Source organism: Petaurus breviceps, unplaced genomic scaffold, assembly GCF_028583685.1.
Source record: "Petaurus breviceps papuanus isolate PSGF00001 unplaced genomic scaffold, PetGlider_PUasm1.0 80, whole genome shotgun sequence".
NCBI lineage: Eukaryota > Metazoa > Chordata > Mammalia > Diprotodontia > Petauridae > Petaurus > Petaurus breviceps.
In genome coordinates this window covers 10,888,923-10,911,764 of record NW_027186540.1, presented here as the reverse complement: position 1 = coordinate 10,911,764, position 22,842 = coordinate 10,888,923, and the positions used below count along the sequence as shown (strand labels likewise).

Here is a 22,842-nt window from a genome sequence, read left to right as displayed (position 1 = left end):
ATTATGTAGCTGAATTATTATAACGATAGTACGACCCTGTATTCTAGAGTCCGGGAGCTGCTGTTGATACAGTAGGAGAGTAGAGAAGAAAGAGGGAGAAAGTCCCCACCCAGGATAGGAAGCTTACCATAAATCATTTTTTGAAATAGGTAAATTTATCTTTTTTTGTTCCTCACACATGAGACTCTATCTCCTGACACAATGCCTTTTCACAGGCTGTCCTTCATACCTAGATCCTTGTCCATCTCTACCTCTTGGCTTCCTTGGTAGACAGAGCAGATCCTACCTTCTCCAACAGGCATTTCTCTACACTCCCTGACCACCTCCCACCACAAATAGTTTATATAGTAAGCACATTGTCCTCCCTATTAGAGTATTAACTCCCTGAGGGCAGGGACCATGATTTTTACCTTTCTTTGTATTCCTAGTACTTAGCATCATTTTGGACCATAGTAGGCAATTAATACATTCTTGTTGAGTGATTACCAGTTTTCTTTTCTATACTTCTCTATTGTCCCTATGTGTCTCCCTCTAGTCCACAATCCCCCCACCCCCATTCACCTTCCAATGTCTTCAACTGCTCATGTGGCACCCTTTCTAGGCCAGCCTTAGGATCCAAAATTACAGTCAAACAAAATTTAGCAAAAACTGTCTCTCCCCACTTTTTTAAAAATTGAAAGTGATTCTCTATGGAAAGAGGAAGGGGCAGGTAATATTGGAAAATGCAAATGATATTAAAGGAAATTATACCAATATAATTTTAAAAGGATTTTCTTCAACCCTAGTGAATCTCTAATTATTTGAAGTTCTAGTAGCAAAAGAAAATGAAAAAGAAATTCAAACAGTGTGGGGAAAAACATTTTTGTTGTAGAAAGGCCTGTTCTGGGAAACTGTTCTTAAATGGCTGACCTAAAACATCTCCTCCCCCAACTCTCTGCCCCCCATCCCACCAAAAATCTACAGCATTTCCCTTCCTCAGTCTTTGAAGTTTCCAAAAGTTCCAAGTATCCCTAGTTGTGTCTTCCCCAATAGCTTTTCTGGAAGCAGGAGCTGAAAGTCTTGATACTGAAACTGGGGGTGCAGAAGGAAGAAGGGGATTCAGGAATCATTTGTGTTTATGATATTGGATGCCATGTCTGTTTTCTAGGGCCTCAGTTTCCACATCTGAGAAATGAAGTTACACTAGTGATCTGTAAGGTCCCTTTGAGCTAAAAATCTATAATCCTATGATCTCTAAAGCATAATCACTCACAATCCTCCCAAATAAAAGGCTGCACTTCAAATTACATTGTAGTCTATCTTCTGGATGTGGAATTTTATAATGAATTGCTTTGTAACCACCTGGTTTTTGTACAGGAAGTAGAGATTTTGCCCAGACCTGTGATTTCATCCAATGAAGGATACAAAAGATTCCTCCAAAGGCACACACAGACTACTGGAGAATTTTAGGGACTTAGGGAGTTGCTTGGACAAGTTAACTAATTTGGTTAAGGTCACTCAGCCATTGTGCATCAGATTCAAACTGGAACTGAGTGAATTTAAATTTCAAGGCTAGTTCTAAACTGTATGAATGTTACAGTAACAGGTCTCTTGGGGAAGGAGATGACTTAGGTAAATATTTGCTGTTTCCCCCTCAATCAAATACAATCAAGATCTTAAATGTCTCAGTGATAAAAGATGATGTAATATTATTCAAAGAATATTGTTAGGTAAAGTTAATATTTTCTTAATAATTTGCTATGGTTTCAATTGCATGAGAACTGTTTGGTTAGTAGAAGCATTTTTCTCAATAAATTCCATTCCGTTAATTATATCAGGAAAATTCTCCTATACAAGTTCATGAGATGATTGTTTATTTCTTTTTAACTATGCACTATAAACTCTCCATTATACATTATAACTTTTTCCAGGTACATACCCATTAACAGTTGAACCTTAATACAGAAAACTGGAACCTCGTTCCTAGGCTCTTGATTCTAAATTCTCTCATACAATATTTGTGTTTTGAAAGTAAAACATATAAAAATGCCAACAAACTAATTTTGTAATCTTAGAACTCTATTTCAATATTTGCCTTTTATTATAATACAGTCAAAATTGACATCTAACAGTTGTGATTCTTATTAAGACTATAAGATTTGCACTTTGTTAAGATAGCAAAAGTAAGTACAAAACAGGTTGTAAACCACTTAAAATGCAGGAATTATGTTACATGGTTAGTTATGATAAGTTACAGATCCTAGACCCTTCCCCAGCAAACATTTACCTCAAATTGTTCTATAAATATTTATTCCTACAAAAGACATCATATGTGAGGTATTCCTTTTATTTTCTGACTTTCTTTTTGTTTGTGATTTGCTACTAAGTGGAATCAGAGAAACTTTTGAAACTTTTTTTTTCTTTCTCTTCATCAAAATACATCTTGGGACCATGCTAAAAAAAATCTAAATGACTTTTGACCTGGAGAACCCATTATAAGCCATATTTCCCAAGGAGAACAAGATAGAAAGGTACAATACCAAAACATACACAACATATGTGTGGTTTAGTAATTTACTGGAAGGGGGGGAAGCCATCTTTCCCGATGAAAACTGAACACTTGAAGTGTAGAGTGTAATTTAAACACAAATGTGACTTTGTAGTAACTCAAATATTATTTAAGCATTAGAAATCTCAGAGTGAAATGATTGTATTTCAATTTTGTTCATACTTTGTAAACATCAAAATGCTTTATTAATGTGTTATTCTGGTGAGTCAAATGACCTTAATAGATATTGAATAGTTTATTTTTTTTTTGCTTTTTGAAGGGAGTAAGGTAGGGTAATTGGGGTTAAGTGACTTGCCCAAGGTCACAGGGCTAGTTTTTTGTGTTGTATCTGAGGCTGGATTTGAACTCAGGTCCTCCTGAATCCAGGAACAGTGCTCCATTCACTGCACCACCTAGCCACCCCTGAATAGTTTATTTTTGATGATGGATAAAAGGGCACTTGCAAAATGTTAAATTCTCTTTAAAATTGGGTCCCTAATTACTTACTAAATATTAAGCCTGTATGCCTTATGGGACATTTTTAAGGGCTCCAGGAGAGATTTATGACCCAAGTCTTTATAGTGTGTATTATTTAGCAAACGAACAGAAGTCCTAACTCTGGGACAGATGATGTAACCTTGGCAGATCTCTCAATCTTTTCACCGCAGTTTACCTATTTTAATGAGAATTCTGGCTACTTAATCAGGAATGTTTTAAAATTATGTTTAGCATTGTGCTTTGAATTTCTCAGAACAAAGGTACCACATATATTCAAATTCCGACAAAGCATCTGTTCTGAGCAAACTGTCTTTATAAAATTCCCTAAATTGAATGCACACTGATCCGAAAAAGTCTCAGGCAGGATGCCATTTAGCAGCATAAGTTATGTGAAGAAGAGCAGCAAGAAAACACAAAAGCAGTAAAGTACAAGGGAGAAGAATATGAAACTCCAACAATGAATCTAGATATGCTTGCTTGACCTCAGTCTTGGAAAAGAGAAATGAATTTGCTGATATACATTTTTTCGAAGTATTAACTAATGATCCTCAAATATTACAAAAGTTACCTGGAACGTGTTAAATTCATGAAGCAAAAAATGTAAGAGCTGTTATTTAAAGTTGGATTAACTGCAAGATTACACAAAAATAAGAACAAACAGCATTGTACTTTTGAAATCTCAATACTGATAGGCATTTCACTTTCAGTAAGTCATTTGCTTTTGCCAATATAGTGTGACCTAAACCAACTTACAACATAGATTTTATGTTACATTTTGTGAATATTACATATTTAGGGAAGATAACGGACAATATCTAGATTCTTATTTAAAATGTCACATGACTTAAGGCTTTTACAGATTTCCCAGTTTACAAGCAGCATCCATTTTGTTTCATAACCTATCAAATATCAGTTATGCTTCATATTATTTTACTAAATAGTTATTTAGGTCTCAAATATTTATTTTCATCAGCCTCTATTAGAGATACACATTGTCCCAAATGCTAAATATAAGTGTACTCTTCATAGAAAAACCCTAACAGTCCCACTCTTAGATATTAAAACTATTTTCAGGGTCTATTTGAGGATACATACTCAGTATTTAAAATACAGTAGGTTGATGATGATGCTGTAAGGTCTAATATGGACATAAATACACTACATTGGATAGGAGCCCTGAACAAGCCGGAGCTTGTTTTCTTGCCAGCATGGCACCATATGGGATCAAGATTCTAGTGTAGTTGTTTACGCCTGTTAATGAAATAATGAATGTTTATAACACGATTAAGTCCTTAGCTTATTAACCTAAAATAGTAAAATGGTTACTTACATATATTAGGACTGGTATTGAATGATTCTTGGGGCCCAGTTCACTGGCATTGGCATTCATTAAGTTTTTTTTTATTGTCATTTAGCATATTGAAATTTATTTTCTTTATTTAACTTTCATTAAATATCCTTCTAGAGTCTAAGACGATGCTTTGGAAGATGATGGTATAGAGTAGGAATTCTCAAAGTATGACCTAGGAGGAACTACTTCCCCCCTGCCCCTGCCCCCGTCACTTCAGCAAGGTCCAGGAAGTTGAAACTTTTCATAATATTACTAAAGTATTTCAATTTCTAATATGGTAAATATCAATAGATATAATTGACATAAACTAAAGTTCTTTGGGAGGGTCCTTAATAATTTTAAGAGTGGAAAGGGTTCTTGAGACCAAAAAGTTTGAGAACCTCTAGAATGGAAGATAAGTCATATACTCCAAGGTCATATGCTATCCTGTGATAATGAATGCTTACTAGAAAGGGAAGTTTGGAATAGTAAGACAAAGAGGACACTGGACTTGGAATCAGGAGACCTACATTTAAAACCAAGTTTGAGTTTCTTCTTAGACCTTTCTGAGCCTCTATTTCCTCATCTGTAAAATGGGACTGATAATTCATCCTCTCTTAAGACCTTTATATAAAGCATGTGCTTTCTAAATCTGCCAGCACTATATAAATGCAAATTACCATTATAAAATAACCAGATTTATAGGCTATGACATTTTTTTCTTTTTTATATTTGGGAAGATTTGAATATGAAGTTTTACAAAGAAAACAGCTGTTTGAAAATAGGTGTCTATGTGCAATTATGCATCTTAATACAGTAAATTGGGTTAACAGATTCAGTAGAAGTAGGACAATGTGATAATAGATACAGAGCTGATAGGGACCTTAAAGGTCACTTCATCCATTTTACAAATGAAGAAACCAAGGCTCAAAGATGGAATTGCCCATGGCAACAAAGGTAGGAAGTAACAAAGTCAGAATAATTTTTAAAATGTAAGTAAACCAGTAGATTAATTTTTTTTCAACTGATTGTGAGGCTATTGTGAAGACACTAAATAAATATACAGTCTATTACAATTATTTCCCAAACAATAAGTATTAATTGATTAGTTATTGACTGTGATTGGAAACGCGCCTTATTACTTGTGGAGAATACAAAATAAATGTTTTGGTGCTCACACAAAAAAAGTAACTTATAGTCCAGACTTTAGAGCAACACTATTTCTTATAGTTTCAAATTACAAGTCTATACTTACTTCAAGTCTCCATAATTTCAAAGGTGGGAATACTTCTTTCCCCATGCAGATTATAATGTTTCCTTGTCTTAGTTTACTGTCTATTGACTTGCTTTGGTCCTCTCTCTCACACCATGTGGCTAACCCTCTGATGATAATTATCTCCAAACTTAGCCAAATAGTTTTCTCACACAACAGATATACAACTCATCATCAGCCAGGCTTGTACTCAAAGTTTTTCCAGTTTGGTCCAACTTTCAAGAATGCATGACTTTAAATATTCTCTTTGAAAACCCATGGTCACCTCCCAGGCACTGCAGAATTTCAGAGCAGTACTTTATAGGCATAATAAACCACATTATTTTCAGTCAACTAATTGTGGAGTTTTGTGATATTGCTTCTTCTTCCCTTTCCTGTTCATATTTGTCTATTTCATTGCTTAACAGGAACTAAAGTTTTAAAAGAAGGGGAAAGAGGTAAAAATGTAGATTGTTCAGTTAAGCTGTTTGATAGCAGCTCAAAGGAAAGGTTTAGTCGTAAAGGATATTGGTTGCCAGAAGTTCTATGTATGAAAAGGAATCATCTATAACTTTTTTTTTAGGTAATCAAAGGGTGAAGACATTTAATCACATCTATCTGTCTATATTCACACATAAATATATTACATATATACATGTTATCATGGTTGAACCCAACTAGTGTTGTTTAAATTCAGTATTCTTTGATAGATCATCTCATTAGCCTAAAAGTTTCTACAAACAATGACTTAATGGTTATATATTATGTGGCATTTATATTTTACTAATCACACTTCCAGTGTATTTTGACTAGCCACCAGAAATGAACACATTTGAAACCTTTTTATTCTTTATATCCTTATGTATCATTTCTCTTTCTGGCCATCTTGAGAAAATGCCCTCATGAGCACTTAACCATAACAAAAGAAAGATTCGTTGATTTTAAGGATTTAGATAGTTTTTCTTTCTAAAACAAATCAAAATAATTTTTTTTTTAAATTACTAATTGGATCTATTTAACCTTAATATTTAAAGATATATTTCTCATAACAATCTACAATTTTAATTGTTGTCAATAAACTATGTTGGTATACCCCCAAAATGAAATGTTATCATGTTTGCTCTTGGCCTAGAAGTGACTCATGAAAACTTCAACCCAGAAATTCATCAATTACAAAAACCTTGTCATGAAATTAATTAACAGCAATTCTTTGAAGTGATTGCCTTCATTCTTTTTGTAACCATAAAGGATAATTGGCTTTGGTTTTCTTCTATTTTTGAATTTTGCTAAAAAAAAAACTTAGACTACATTGACATATCCACAAATATGTGAGGATATGTATGGAAATATAATATATGATCTCATACAAAGGCACAGTAAATATGAGATAGGTCAACAAGGAGACAAATGAGAGTGGGATAGAGGAAATTTCCTGAGCACAAAGCCAAAATTATACTCTAGGTTCAAGTCCTCATGAGATGCCCTCCAATCACATAGCTTTCCTCTCAAGATGTGTCAAATGCATGAGAAAGTAGCAAAGTCTGTCACTTGTCTACTCATTCAAAGCCTTCTTCCATGGAAGGAAGTGGCTAATTTTTCATTTCACTCTCAAAAAGGCATGAAAAAACAAAACAGAGGAAGGCTGGCTAAGGGTGGCTCTGAATTAGGAGAAGAAAAGGTATGTCCTGCACAAAAAGACATGTGCATATATGCATATGCAAAAAGGAAAGCCAAAAGGAGAATTTAAAAGAATGCTATTGAAAACATTAAAATCTGCTCATCTCAATCTTATAATTTTACTTATCTAAACATGGACATTTTATTTATATTAAAGAAAGACTTAGGACAATTCTGCTTGAATTACAATACATAATTCTAAATACAAAAGACCACTCACTGTAAAAGAAAAAAAAAGTCAAAGAGTTATTTTAACCCTTTCCGTTTGTTATTTTGTGCACTGGTTCTGCCAACCACCAAATATTTAGCTCACCCTCAATTATCATCTTTTAAACTCTTCCTATTTGCTTACTTTTAAATCTAATCTAACCTAAAGAAGGGAAAGAAGGAAGAACTGTTGCAATAAGTGGAAATAATGAGCAGAGTATGGTACATTTTTAAAGGAATGGAGGAAAGTATACACTGGAACCCCACTGTTTGTTAATAAATTTGTGTTCATCCTTCCCATAATCACCTAGAAGATGTACTCTTTAGCATCATGCTGACAATTTGTTTTACTTTAGATTTCATTTTAGCAGATGGATTGCAAATTGGCAACTACTCATGCCCTAGTGAATAAAGCTCCATTACATTTCTCCCATTTAATTTGTGATTGTTCTTTTTTTTTTTTTTTTATGGGGAAATGGATATTCCCTGAAGCCAAAAATTTATGGTTCTATTTTTCTCTGTTGGCTTGCAAATCCCATTTGTATTAGAACATTGGAGATAATTTAATATTTTTCTTTTACCTGATATTTCACATTCATTCTCTTATTTTATTAAATAGCTAGCACCTTGTATCCTGACAGTTCCTCAAATATTCTGTCCCTATATACATGAACATATGTTCTAAAATCACATATCTTCCTACCTCTTCCCTGTTAAGAGCTAGGAATCCTGGGAGGTATATTTATGCCCTTTAGTAAATCAGAGCTCCACTGCACTAAATGGAACCTTCCTGTCCTGGAAGAATTAATGCACCTCCCTAAATCCCTACCATATGCTCCAGCAGTGCCTGACTCACTGGGAAGATCTCATTGACAATGCGAATTGTGTGCTGTGCAATCATTCCACTCACCACCATGACACAGAGAGCTCAAGAGTGGAATGAATTGTCACGACGACGACATAGTTCTAATGCACAGTAAACCAACGTCTTTAAAGGATAGCCAAGGAAAACGAACCCCTACAAATATGATTCAACTGGACGTAGCTCACTTATCTTTATGACCTAATTAAATAAAACAAACTAGGGGGTAAAATTTTAGAAAAAAAAAAGTAATTCTCAATTCCATGCGGGATTCTGTATTCTGGAATTTATCATGTCAGTTCAGAACAAACTGGTTTTAAGTTCCCCTTGGGCACCTGTATTTCCCATTATTGCCTCATCCAGATTACTGTTACTGTGCATTAGCAAATCTCCTTGAAGAGAGGCTATGCACAAGAATGAAGGATAAAACACAGTCTTTCTTTTGCAGGTAAGAGCGCCACTGCTTTTGCAGGGAAGGGGACTACGTAGCCACGGCTCTAGGCAGCGGCTCAGCGTCCCTGTGGTGGCGCCGGTTGCGTTTTTTTTTCATCTCCTGCACGTGCTTCCATTTAGCGCCCCCTTTGTTTCTCTGCCTTCGCTTTTCCCGGTGCCACATCTGTTCGCAGTACTGGTCCAGGCTGAAGTTGGGGCTGCTGAGGATTTGCATGTAGTCTTTATACCGCAGCCGGGACTCAGCCAGCAGGTCCTTGCCCCGTCCCTCCTCGTGTTCCGCTTTCTGAGTGTTTTCCATTTGCTCATTCTCTATGACGTTCAAAGTCAGCTTCACGATGGTGTGGATGAATGTGTGCTCCTGTGCTTTGCAGTAGTACAGCCCAGAGTCCTTCTTCTGCAAACTGCGAAGCAGCAGCCCGTATTCAGTTTTGATGACCCTTTCATCAGGTTTCAGCTGCAGAATTGGAAAATGGAGGCAATAAATTAAAAACAGAGAGGGCTCCAAGCAAACGAAAACATGTTACATATTTATACTCCAGTGAACCTGCAAGATCTCTTCCCTTTATGTCTGTCATCACACAGGCTACTTTGTGTCCTATCAAAAAAAAAAAAAAGCCAGGCCCCACTTAAACCTTATTGAGAGCCATTCACATTTGCATCTTATTAAGTCTAACCACAGGATTGAAATGCAGTAGTTTGTCTTTCAGTCTTACAGAACACAGTGGAAAAAAAAAATGAAGGAAAAACACAAACTCTCTCATTGACCTGCCTTGTAGATTAATTGATTCAATAAACAATTCTGGGTGCACAGGCTGCTATCTGAATTCCATAACTGTACTGTGAAATCAATAACCATTGGTTAAAAAAGAATGAGCTCTTAGGAAAGTACCCACATGAACAGTCTGATGGAACAGTGTTTTTCTGAAAGACACAAACACTTCTTTCTAGATAAAAGACAACCAAAGAAATGATCAAAACAGCATGTTAGTATGTGGAAGCTGTAACAGAGTGACTTGCTAAATATCAAGTGGAATGGCAAGGACAAAGGTCCACATAGCTCTTTGAAAGTGAGGTTTCTAACTGAGGAGAACCACAGCTACATTTTAAGTTGAATTTCCCTCTTTTTTTTGGAATGGATTTTGATACTGTGGTGTATATGTGATACTTTAAAATATGCAGTTTGTGGAAATATTTGCCATACCGATGTATAATATGACATGGTAATCAGAGTTCACATGTGAGAAAGCACAGTAGACAAAAGTACCCCCATTGTTAAGATTTTCTTTGAAGATATAATATTAGAAGGCATTTAAAATATTCTGGGTTAATATTTAAAATAAACGGCCCAAAATCTGGTACAGCTAGGGAACCCATCTTTTGTAAAACTGGAGGAGTGTTTATAGACACAAGGTTCTGTTTAATCTGTGCAGTGTCAAGTATATCACTTTCAGAGAAAACAGCAACTACCACCACCACCACCACCACCACCAAAAAGCTAGAAGCCTTCCCAATTTATACATTTAACACTCTTAGAAGATAGAAATCCAGGAGGGAGAAAGATAACTAAATTCAATTTTTTCTCAGGGGGAGGACTGTGCTCTGTGTCTTCATGTGGAAAAATGTGCAGGATATTTCCTCTGCCACTGAAATAGGAATATAGAAGAAAGAAGTATAGTAGGAATATAGAGGAAAGAAGAAACCCTGACAATTAAGTACGCATTATATGTTGTGCTTTCCTACAGATGAGCAAAGTAGAAGAATACCTCCATTCTTGGCTTTGCTTCTCATGATGTGAACAAAACCAAACAGGTTCCTTATCTTAACCTCTTGCGTACTATATGAAGAACTCATATGTGATGAAAGGAAAATACACCACACAGACCTGGATCTTATACTAACTAGGGTATCTGGAAAGTTATATATGCTCATTTAGTCGTTTGTTTCAAAAGTGAAGTGGACATAATCATACTTTTACCACAACCTTTCACAGGGTGGTTATGATGTTAAAAATACTATATTATTGTGAGTTATTACTTCATAATTAATATCAAACTCATGAATGTCTTAAATGAAGCTACTTAAATTTGAAACTATGCCCCCAAATTCACTAAGCTATATAAAACTGTAATGGTAAGGGAATTTGAAGATCTTCCCTGCCACTTAATAGGCCTAAATATTGGGAAGAGTTGTGTAATTTGGCCAGATGAGACTCTGGGCAGCTGTTAAGCCCCCCCTCCCCGACTTTGAAAATCCAGATGTTGGTGCTTCCCTCTTTGGTAACTAACACTGTATGTATGTAATGGTCAGACAGCTAAAAGCCTTGTCTGTTGGTCTGTTGAACTGTGTTATTTTCTCTGTATTTTTTATCTGTTTGTAATTTCTGGTTATATTTTCTGAAGTTCAGGGTGCTGACTTTTCCCCCTGAACTAAGGATCTATGTTTGATTAAAGTAAGATTAACCCTTTTTGAGTTGTTTTCCTATAGAAAAGCAGATCAAAGAACCTGTGCCAGCAGTCATCCTGCATATGGTAGGGTGCTTGCTGATACAATACCCTTTGACCCCAATGATATTACTATTAGGCCTATTCTCCAAAGAAATCAAAGAAAGAGGAAAATTTTTTGCAAATATAAAAATATATAAGTATATAAGCAGCTTCTTTTTGTAATAGCAAAGAACTAAAGGAGTTTGCCATTTAAGTGGACAATGGCTGAATAAATTATGGTATATGAATATGATGGAATATATTATGCTGTAAGAAATGATGAAAGGAAGAGATTCAGAGAAACTCAGAAAGGTTTATATGAACTGATTCAAAAGCAGGAATTGCACAGGATCAGGAATTGAGCCTGTCCAGGAAAATAATCTATACAATTACGACAATGTGGTAAAGACAAATAATTTTGAAAGACCCAAGAGTTCTGGTTAGTGCAATGACCAACCATGATTTCAGAGGACCAATAAGAAAGCATTTTGCCAACTTTCTCCTGATATAGTGGTATGATAGACTACAGATGCAGAATAAATCACAGGTTTTTGGACATGGCCAACATGGGAACTTATTTTACTTGACTATGCATATTTGTTTACAAAGCGTTGTATGTTTGTTTCCAAAGAAAGTGAGAGGGATGTGATAAAGAGAGAAAATAAATCTTTATGGTTTGAAATTAAAAAAAAAATTAAAGTTTTGTTTTGCTTTGAAGAAAAAGAACTGCTTACTAAAATGCCCACCCTGAATTCTTTGTTCAACTCAAAACCTTGGGGGCTATCTGGGACATTACAATCAATCAATTAATCAATCTATCAATCAATAAGCATTTAGGAAAGAACCTTCATATACTGTTTTCTAAGCTTTGACAGAGGCAATAGGAAGACCATAAATACACAAGTGAGACAGCCCCCTCCTCTCTAGGAGCTTACATTAATTACATGTTAGGTTTTTAAGGTCAAATATTATTTTTAAACAAGACCTGTGATTTCATCCTTTTAATGGTCTCCCTGGGAACTAATGCAGAACAGCAACTTTTCTACATTTAGCTTTACAAAGTTGCTTAGAGCACTGAGAGACTGAATGACTTGCCAAGTCACAGCCAGTCAATATGAGAAGCAGGACTTAAAACCTAGTTCTTTCTGACTCCCAATCCAATATGGAATGCTGGCCAAATATAAAGCAAAATTAATTCTACATTTTCAACACTTTAGAAAGGCTTTCCCTTTAGTAAACTTACAGACTTGAGTTATTTTCCTTTTTTGGAGTAAGGTCAAATCATAGTAATTTCCCAATCTAGAGTCTATTCTTTTTTTTTTTTTTTTTAAGCAATTGGGGTTAAGTAACTTGCCCAAGGTTACATGGGCAGTTTTTTTGTGTGGGTGTTAAGTATCTGAGGCCTGAAACATCCTGGTCCTCCTGACTCCAGGTCCTCCTGACTCTGGCAGGGGCTCTTACTCACTTCACCACCTAGCTGCCCCTAGAGTCTATTCTTAATCTCCCTTTTGTCCTTAGATGATTCACTTATCTTCCTCTTTATCATAAAGGGAGTAATTGTCCAACCATCATCATAATCCTCCTCCTTGTCCTCTTCCTCCTAGTATTGTTATCGTATATTACTGTGGTATTTTGTAGCTTATGCTGTGTTTTTACACACATTATATCATTGAATTTTCCTAAGAAACTTGTGATATAGGTAGAGCAGGTACTATTATTTCCACCCTACAGATGCCATTAAAAAGTCCCTCATTAAGACTCATTCTCCTACATAATGACTATTTTTTGTCTATCATGAGGTATATTTGAAGAGTTAGGTGGCCAAATCTTTTTGAAAATAAAAAAGAGTGAAATATCATTAACGATGTTGGAGACTATTGCCATATTGCTTGGGGGTGAGGAGTGGGGGATATCAAAAATTAGTCATCTTTGTCAGCAGACAAGGACTTGCAGGGAAACTAGGCACCTAAATGTGTTACTCTAACTCATAACAACTTTTGCTTTTAATGACTAAGATTCTTAATAATGACCTTCTTAAGTCACATTGCCTAATGTATAAAAGCCATCATATCTCTGTTCCACTGATCTTTGTTGTTTGTTTGGTTGGTTTTGTAAATCTTGGCAGGGGGAAATTATGACTGATTCTACACCTATTGTATAACACTTCATTATTATTTTTTTTCCTGTTCTCTTTTTGCACCCTGTTTATGTTGTTTTACTCACAAGTTTAGTCATTTTCCTGCCTTCTCTCTATACTTTTGTCCCCACAGGACAGAAAGTTTCATAAACACCTGGCATTTCATTACTTGGTACTAGATCTTTAACCTTTTACTCTTGAATGCTTAATTTGTCCTTTAGTTTCTGACCTGCAGATGTAAAACACATTTTATTAAATTTCAAGCTTTCTGGATTTGCCGTTTAGGTAATACAGATCATTTCATTGATGTTAGATGTGGTTTTATTCTTTCCATAAATTTCAAAACTATGTGTTATAATGGAATAGCAGCTCCAACAGGATGCATTCTAAATTGATAAATTAGATTATCACAGGATTTTAGCAATTTGGAGGCAGGCAATCTGTGCGTCCAGAAATTAGGCAGTTGATTAACATTTGCCTGCTCTACATTCTTGTGTCACATGCTGCTTTTATTCCACATTGAAATAGGATGCATTATGCATGCTGTATTTCTCCAGCGAAATGTCAGCACAGTCAATTTAGAAAATGCAACTCCTCTGCAAATAGATAATGCAATCTTTGGTCAATGATTTAAACTCATGGAATTTTCTCCACTTTAGAAGTGATAAGTAAAAATTGCTGAGACCTACAAATCAAAATCGTGCTTGAAAAAAGCATGGTATATCCATTTACCTAATGTGAGTAAAGAGAATATGATATATTTCAAATTATTAAATGTAGATCTCCAGTGAAAGGCAATTTTTTTTTAAATGGGAAGACAGAGGAGAGGATATGTAAGTGCCAGGACATCAGGTAAAGGTCAGTGGCTTCTGTTCATGTTAATGGCTGACTAATGGTAATTCCTTTACAGATAATTCATTTGTCAGTTCCCTCACAGCTAAAATATTGCACCTGTCTTAGAAGAGATTGTACCTTTAAAGGACATCTCCTCTCATTAACTAACACATGAAAAAGTACCAGGAAAAAGTGGAATTAAACACAGAAGAGAGCTAGCTAACTGAAGAATTTTAAAACAAAATGGAGACAATGGGACTGTTGTATTCTAATGCATTTCTATCGAGTATCTAAAGTATTTTAAAATTTGTTTAGTAAACACTGAAGAAAAGATGAAATTATATATGGGAAATATTTTTACATGAGAATGGATAAGGACTATTTATAAAAGTATCACAAAGGGAAATAAATTCATAAAGAAGGGATATATTGAAAGATGTTTTAAGTTCTCAGAATCATATACTCTGCACATTTTATAACCTAAAGTAACAGAAATAATGATTATGATGATGATGATATTAAACATAGGAATTTATGACTGACTACATTAAAGTAGTGGAAGTAGTTTTTACTCCCAGTTCACTACAGTTGGGGAAGGTGGGCGGGTGGGACACTTGGGACCTGCTGACTAATGCACCAGTCAGAGGCATAAACATCATCAATTACAAAAGCAGCATCAAGAACAAGTCACTAGATAATTGACTCATGAACTTAATCGCACCAGACTATGAAATAACTCAGTAAGGAAGCATCCTCCCACTGGCAGCAGGACAGGCTGGTGACAGCTTCTGTGCTACAGGAGATCCTGTCCCCTCCCAGAAACCATTCTGAGTGGAAGTAAGATTCTGAACTGTGACCTTCTGAGCAAGAAGGAGAGTATGTCCTGCTGGGCCAAATGCTTCCAATCTAGTCTGGATTTTGCCCTTTTCCTCCCCTCAGGAAACAGTATTGCAGGTCCTGGACAAAGCATCACTTTGTATAAATGATCTGCTGAAACATTACAGCTCTGGTATTTTAAAATCCAATGCCATAAAAACACAGTTGAAGTTGCATTTAAATTTACCGAACATGATACCATCATCACTGTGTGAAGTGATTTTTAAAAATTCTACTACAAATAAATTTTAAAAAAGAAAAAGAATTTGTATTAATAACCTTTATAATATTAATAAAAATTTCTCCACCAAAAGGATATAAGATAATTAGGTAAATTATGGACAACAGGAAAAGAATAATATAAATTTGTAATTTAAAAAATGTTAATAAGTAGGCAAAGTATACAAGGGACACACTTTTTTAAGTCAGATTTTTTAAAAGATAAATTTTAATGAAATTTTTACTTAAGCTGAAAGTTTACATATCTATATTAACAAATAAACTTGAAACCAAGTTGGTTTTCTCTCTTTTAAAAGATAACTATAAAATCACACAACTAAAATAAAATCTAAAATATTTTAAGTTCAGAAATCTTTGCTCTAATACATCTTTTTTGGAAAATGAGAGAGATCTATGTGTACCCATATATACATACATATGAACATACACAAAAAATGATTTCTGGCATTGATTTTGATCACACTGAAGGTGGGCAAAGATTTCCCAAGACTCCAAATCCTCTTCTCAGTTCTCATCAGCCTAGACCTCTCTTCCCCATTTGACAATATTGATGGCGGCTTGTTCAGGATACTGAAGAGAGGACTGAGGTATTCAGTAGCAGTCTGGATTAGATGAGTGTTAAGAACCTGACCAACTCTGTTACTGTTGAAACCAATGGCATGACTAGAATACTCTACCACCTAAATAAAGTCATTCTCAAAAGTTCTGTCCTTAACACCTCTTCTCTTCTCTCTTGGTATTTTCTCCTTTGATGATGTTATCAACCCTAAGGACTTCAACTCCATTAAAGTGACTCAAGTAGCTGTCTCCAAAACCAATTTCTATCCTGATATCTCAGTTGCATCTTTCAAACTCCCCATTGGGAATCTCTGACTTGGTGCCCTACAGGATCATCAAACTCAACATGTTCAAAGCCAAACTCTTTGTCATCAAAACTAGCTCCTCTTCTTGACTTTCCTATTTTTATTAATGGCACCTTCATTTTTACAGGGTTGGAATGTTGACTCTTTCTTCCTCATCCCTGGTATTTATCACTCACCAAGTCTGGATAATTCTTTTTAATATCTTTCATATGTCTCATCTTCCTTTCATTCCCACAATCACTATTCCAATTTTAATTCTCATCATGTACCCTCTGAAGAATGGTAAAAAGACTCTCATCTAGGCTCCCTATCTATAATGTTTCTTCCCAAGCTATCCAAGAGAGATTGATTTATCTTCCTAATAAATAAATTTACCTAAAGACATCAGTGCCTTCTAACTGCTTGCCAAATTAATTCTAATTCTTTAGCCTGGCAATCAGAGTCCTCCATGCATTGCTTCCAATCTGTGTTTCCTGTTTTATACCTAACTATATCTCCTGGCCAAATAGGATTATTTGGTATTTTTGAACATTTCCCCTTGATGTTCTTTCTTTCTTTTTCATTTAAAAAATATTAATTTATTTATTTTTAGTTTTCAACATTCACTTCCATAAGTTTTAAATTTTCTTTTCCTCCATCCCCAAGATGGCATGCAATCTGATATAGATTCTATTTCCTTTTCATTTAAAAAAAACTGTTCTGAACTTAAATACAAAATAAAATTACATTTCCACATATACTGTGAACAGAAGAGTGTTGGTACATGAAATATCCAAATACTGTGGAACAGGAAAACTATTCATCTCTGTTCTTTAGAGCTTGTTTTTCTTTTAAAATGTCTAATAAAGTCATTATGAAACTTTCAAAGCTATGCTGTTTTCTTTCTATATGCCTTTTGATTTTAGAATTCTATGCCTTTACTTGCTGATCCCTTCTTTCAGAAATTCCATCTTTACTTGTCCTAATTCTACTTACTTTTCAATCCCCTCTTCAAATTCCACTTCCATTTATTAAGCCTTTCCTGGTCTTCCTACATGACATGATTTCTCATTTCTCAATCACTATGTACATGTGATTGTACTTCTGACAGATTATAGATTATTAATGTAGGGGACAGTTATGATACTAATTCTCTAATAAAGTTGATAATAAATAACTCATTAAGAAAACTTCAATTTTAAAATTTTAAATACTTTTGATGAACTTTTAATATGAACAGAGATGATCTGTAATATTTGAACACTTTTGTTACAATATTTAGTTCATTTTGAGCCTAGGTGCCTAAGGATCCACATAGTTCTTTCCTCTGTTGTTACAGGAAATTTATAATAAACAAAAAGTAGTACATTCAAAGTTTCTCTGAGGCTCCATGTTTTATTCTCTACCTTAATCCATATTTCTATTTCTATAGTTAACCCCTGGCTCCTTTGAGGTTGAAGCAAAATTCAGGTTACCAGAATCATTTAGGTCAAGAGTCCCCAGAGTATATTATAGTGTTTATTGACAGACCTGGAAAGGAAGTTGGAGAATGGGCAGGGCTTTGCTTGGAACTTCCCTGGATTCTTGAGGAAAAAGGCTAATGGGTGGCATGCCATAGATGCCAAAAGAGCCAACAACCTTACTTAACGTCTCCCTTTGCTGCCACAGTTCAGTTCTACTTTCTTCTCCTGCTGCCTTTGGGTTTCCTATTCTTTCTAGCCCAACTCTTGATGCCCCCACTCTGTGTTCTCCATTGCCACACCCTCATAATTTCTCCCTAGCTCTGAACTAGATTCTAATGTTTTATATAAGCTTCTCAAAGCTTGACTAAGTACCTCTCCAATTGGAAAATGTTTCCTTCTGAGCTAAAGTTAACTTTTTTTTTATTTTAATGGTTGCTCAGGTCTTTTACACAGCTAGTTTTTTTACTGATGGATTAAATTTTAAAAGTACTCTTACCAAACAAAGGTAATTGCTTTAAATTAGAGAAGTGTGGTGATCAAGGGATCTCTAATCCCTTCAATAACTTAGGTCCATTTCACTACTAATTGACCAATCTGAATGTTAGCATTTAAAAATTCTGCTGGATTAAACATATTGACAGTCAGTACCAGAATACTTAAATGAATTCACGCTCTCCTGTTTAAGTATGCCTTCCAACAGTAAAGCTCTTAACCATGCCTATGATGCTGTGCCATTTTTGCCTAATTTCTCCTCCATACTCAATGGAATAGAGTCCTTTCTTTAGGTATTTATCATTTCCCACATACTAGCACAACAGATTAGGATATTATCTACTTGTTATTCCTCGTCCTTGCCACACAACGTTTTCTAGTCATATATTCTCTTGATGTTATATTTTATAGAAATTCTTTCAAATAAGACATAATTGGTAATATGTTGTGGCCTATGTAACCCAATCAAACAAACAATGAATTTTTGACAATAGCCTAATAGTAAGTGACTTGCCCAGACTCTATGCTAGATACTGGGGACACAAATACAAAGAATGAAGTGACCACCTACTAGTAATGTGCTGACATTTCAACATCAATATAAGGCAAATAAATGTGTGTACATGCATGAGTTTGTATATATGCATATGTACACACAAACACATAAATATATATGCATGTATATATACATTCATATACATATATGCATATACATGTGTATACACACCCACCCACACATACAAAGTAATTAAATACAAGGAAACTTGGGAGGAATGGCCCTAGTTAACTGGGGATGAGGAAAGATTTCACGTAGAAGATAGGGTTTTAGTTCTGTTTTAAAGAAAGAGAGTGACTCTGTTAGCCAGAAGGAAGGCAGGAATGCATTCCAAGAATGGGGGATGGCTACTTTGAAAGCTCAGAGATAAAAGAGTGTCATGTGTGAGGAACAGAGAAGGTCAGTTTTGATGGACTGTCATATTTGGCAGGGAGAGTAACCAGAATGTTGAAAGGTACAATGGGACCAGCTTTTGTAAGCCTTTAAAATCGTAAATAGAGGAGTTTTGATTTTATTTTAAAGGCAAAAGCAATAGGGCTAGAAGAAAATGGAGAGTCAATATGGTCAGATATGCTCTGAATGAAATTAAATTTGGCAATAGTATAGGATAGATTAAAATGGTGGGAGACTGAAGGCTGGCAGGCCAATTAGGAGGCTAATTCAATAAACTAAGCAGGCAGTGATGAGGACCTGAACTAACATTCTAGATATATGAATGGAGAGAGGGAATCAGATGCAAAAGATTCTGTGAAGGTAGAAAGGGCAAGATTTGGCAAGGGACTGGTTATGTGGGATGAGGGAGATTGGGGAGAATAATAATGCTGAGGCTCAATGGGTCAGGGTAGTAGTGGGAAGGAAAGATTAATTAAGAAAAATTCTTGTTACTTGAATATTTAATAATGCTGAGATACTGGAGGGGAGGATTCTGGGGGAAAGACAAAAAAGTTCAGTTTTAAATATATTGTATTGAAGATATGTGTCTGTTGCTGTTAAGGTCTTCTGCAAAGTGACCATTCCAAAGAGTTCAAATTGCTTAACAAGACTTTGTTAAGGAAGCATTGAAAAATTCGATGCTACATTCAATGACAGGTAAGTTCTAAATAGAGTGAGGTAATGAAAGCAAAGATCATGTTTATTTTGCTTTTGATTCTGTTAATTTTTTCTTATAACTAATGTCAGAATACATAAATATCACATACATGCCAGTTTTGTTGTTTTAATTGTGGGGAGGAGGGTAAAGTTGGGATAGAATGTTATGGTGGTGACTATTTTATCAAGGAGGAATGTTTCTAGTCATTCTACAATTGGTTGTGCTTTTCCTACAATCTGAAGCCTAACTCAAGGATGAACTGTATTTTGGTGGTTTATTAGTATTTTTTTAAACAAAGAGAAAAAATTGCATTAACAAATTTTTTTTGGCTTCCAAAACAGGCAGAGACAGTGCTTTGAAGAATCTATGGGAATGAAAAAGGGTAAAAGGCTTTCCATGAAATGTTTACTTTCCAATTCAATCTGCTCTTAAAAGTATTTGATCAAAATAATGAAATAAGCCCTTTTTAAATTTGAAGCCAATATAAAATTTTCATTAAGTCATAAAATGAATTATCTTAACTTGAATGAATCAGAAAGCCATATGATGCTAAAAGTAACATATTTCCTATATAGCAATAAACTGTTTCTTGGAAATTTAAAAGAAATTATTTTGATAATACTTTGCTTGGTATGAATATTCCCTATCTTGGTGATAATAACTTACCTCCTCTCGATGCTCTTCTCCAGATCGCTGGATATACCACTTAATAGATGCTTGCTGGGATTTAGGAATACATTCCAGAAAGGTTGAATTAAATTCAATGCCAAAAATCACCTTTTCATCAGCAGTTTCATGACTAATGCCTGGAAAGCAAACATGGTATAGGAGATTAACCTCGACCTGATTTTTAAAGCAATGGGAAAATGGACTGATTTAGAACAGATGCAGTGAGGGAAAGAATTATAATATGTTATTAAGAAAAGGGGACTTCATATTTTGTTTAATATCAATTCTCTAATGAACTTACTTTTAAAATTCTAGACCAGTATTTCCAAACAATTACACACACACACACACACACATACACACACACATATCCAAGGGTGTAAATGTTCAAAATAAAATACTATCAATATTAAGAAAAACTACACTGACAGAGTTTAGAATTCTTATTGGTGCAATGATAAACCACAAGCACAAAAGAATGAAGGTGAAACATGCCAAATGATGAATTTAGAATGTAATACACACATTTTTTTCAGACATGGCTAACATGGGGATTTGTTTTGTTGAACTATATAGATATTTATTCAAGGATTAAAAAAAAAAAAACAGGCTCAAGGAAGCAGGGCCATAGAGGGAGGAAAAGATTATTTTAAAAAAGTTTTTTTGTTACTTAAAAGAAATAATTTTAAAAATACTGTCAAAATAGAAAGGGTTCCTGTACTTGGAAAATAAGCTTTCTTCTCTGAGTTAGATAAAACTTAAAAAAAAACAAACTTTATTATTTTCCCCCATAGTGAGCAAAAAGAAATATAACTCATACCAGTAACCTTTCAGCTTTCTAGTCAGTCCTGGGAGAATAATAACCATAACAGCTAGTATTTATATAGCTCTCTTAAGGTTTGCATAACACATTATAAATATTATCTCATTTTATGCTCATAAGGACCTGAAGAGGTAGACACTATTATCATCCTCTTTTTATAGGCGAGGAAATGAGACAGACAGATGTCAAGTGATTTGACCAGGATCACACAGATAGTCAATGTCCAAGGCCATGTTTGAATTCAGGTCTTCCTGACTCTAGGTCCTACTTTCCAACACCTAGCTAAAAATATGCTAAATGTTTAAAGAGAGAAACATGAATGTGGTTTAATGATAAAAGCTATCAAAATAACTAATAATGTTTACAACTTAACGATATGGAAGAGTGAAGACATTTCTTTCTTGGCAAAATATTTTATTGTTAGATAGAAATATATAGAACCATATATGTGTTCCAATACTCAGAAAATGGTCTTTACCTTCTTACCCATCTTTCTATTTTAATTTTAGTAAGAAAAAAGAGATGGAAGTATTCTTCAAGACTCTCTCTTCTAACTGCACGTGCATGAAGCAGTTAATGGGAAACTTTCTGAGTGGTGTATGAGACACCTTATTCTCTTAAATCAATTGTACCATCTGTAATACATTCATTCCCAACTAGCCAAAGCCTGTGTCCCATGTGTAATCTCAGATCTAGAGCTCACATTTGATCAAATAGAAAATGACTGCTGCTGAGCCAGATGCGCCTGAATATGGACGTATATTTTTGAGCAAAATTTTCAGATGTCTATTGAGCAAAGTAACCTACTTAGAACATTAGGCAGAAGATTAAGGAACTAAGAATGGACAAGAACATTCAGCATACAGATATGTAAAAATCCATTGGATTATTTCTTGCAATCGGTTTCTTTTCCTTTTCACCAATTTATTGTTGTTTTCAGGAAGAATTTTCAAGCCTATGATATATACCCATAAATTACTCCTTTTCTAGCTCCCAATGAATGGCTTCTATTTGAAAGCTGTGGTCTGTCACAGTTAACAAAATATCATATTCTACATTTTCTACAGTTACCAAAACAAAAATTTTTCTTGAGTCTCATGATATCATTTATGATGGAAAAGAGAAAGGTCATCAAAAACATGAGGACACCTAATACAGTAATCACTGAAGTCCTGTGGGAATAGGGTGTTATAACACCAAAGGATTACACTAATTATGATGAAGTGAAGAAATATTCTAATGATCTGTTTTGGTTTTCATATGGTAGACTCGAGGATGCAAGGAGAGATTAAATTAAATTTATTTCATCAACTCATTCAACTTAATGGAAAATTTTGTGAGTGGAAAATTCTGTCAGACCAATTATTTGCCTGAAATGATCAATTGCTGACTAAATTCCCTTCCTTAATTCAGTCAATGTAACCAGTATCCTAGAGTACATACTCATTTTGATTTAAAGATAACCCAGAATTTAACTCTGTTCTTAATGACATTCCCCTTTCCATGTCTGTATTTTACACATAGTATTCAC

At 34.7% G+C, this 22,842-nt stretch overlaps 1 protein-coding gene across 9 annotated transcripts in view; it reads right to left on the bottom strand.

Moving 5' to 3' along the window:
* Window positions 1-1,836: 1,836 nt before the first annotated feature.
* Window positions 1,837-22,842, bottom strand: part of LOC138176017 (semaphorin-3D) — a 252,885-nt gene continuing 231,879 nt past the window's right edge. For all 9 annotated transcript variants that reach the window (XM_069106724.1, XM_069106723.1, XM_069106719.1 and 6 more), the window contains 2 exons: window positions 20,486-20,625; window positions 1,837-9,260 (listed from right to left, as the gene is read on the bottom strand). In XM_069106724.1, coding sequence (XP_068962825.1) covers window positions 8,835-9,260; window positions 20,486-20,625 — 566 coding nt within the window. In that variant the 3' untranslated portion in view covers window positions 1,837-8,834. The remainder of the gene's footprint in view (window positions 9,261-20,485; window positions 20,626-22,842) is intronic.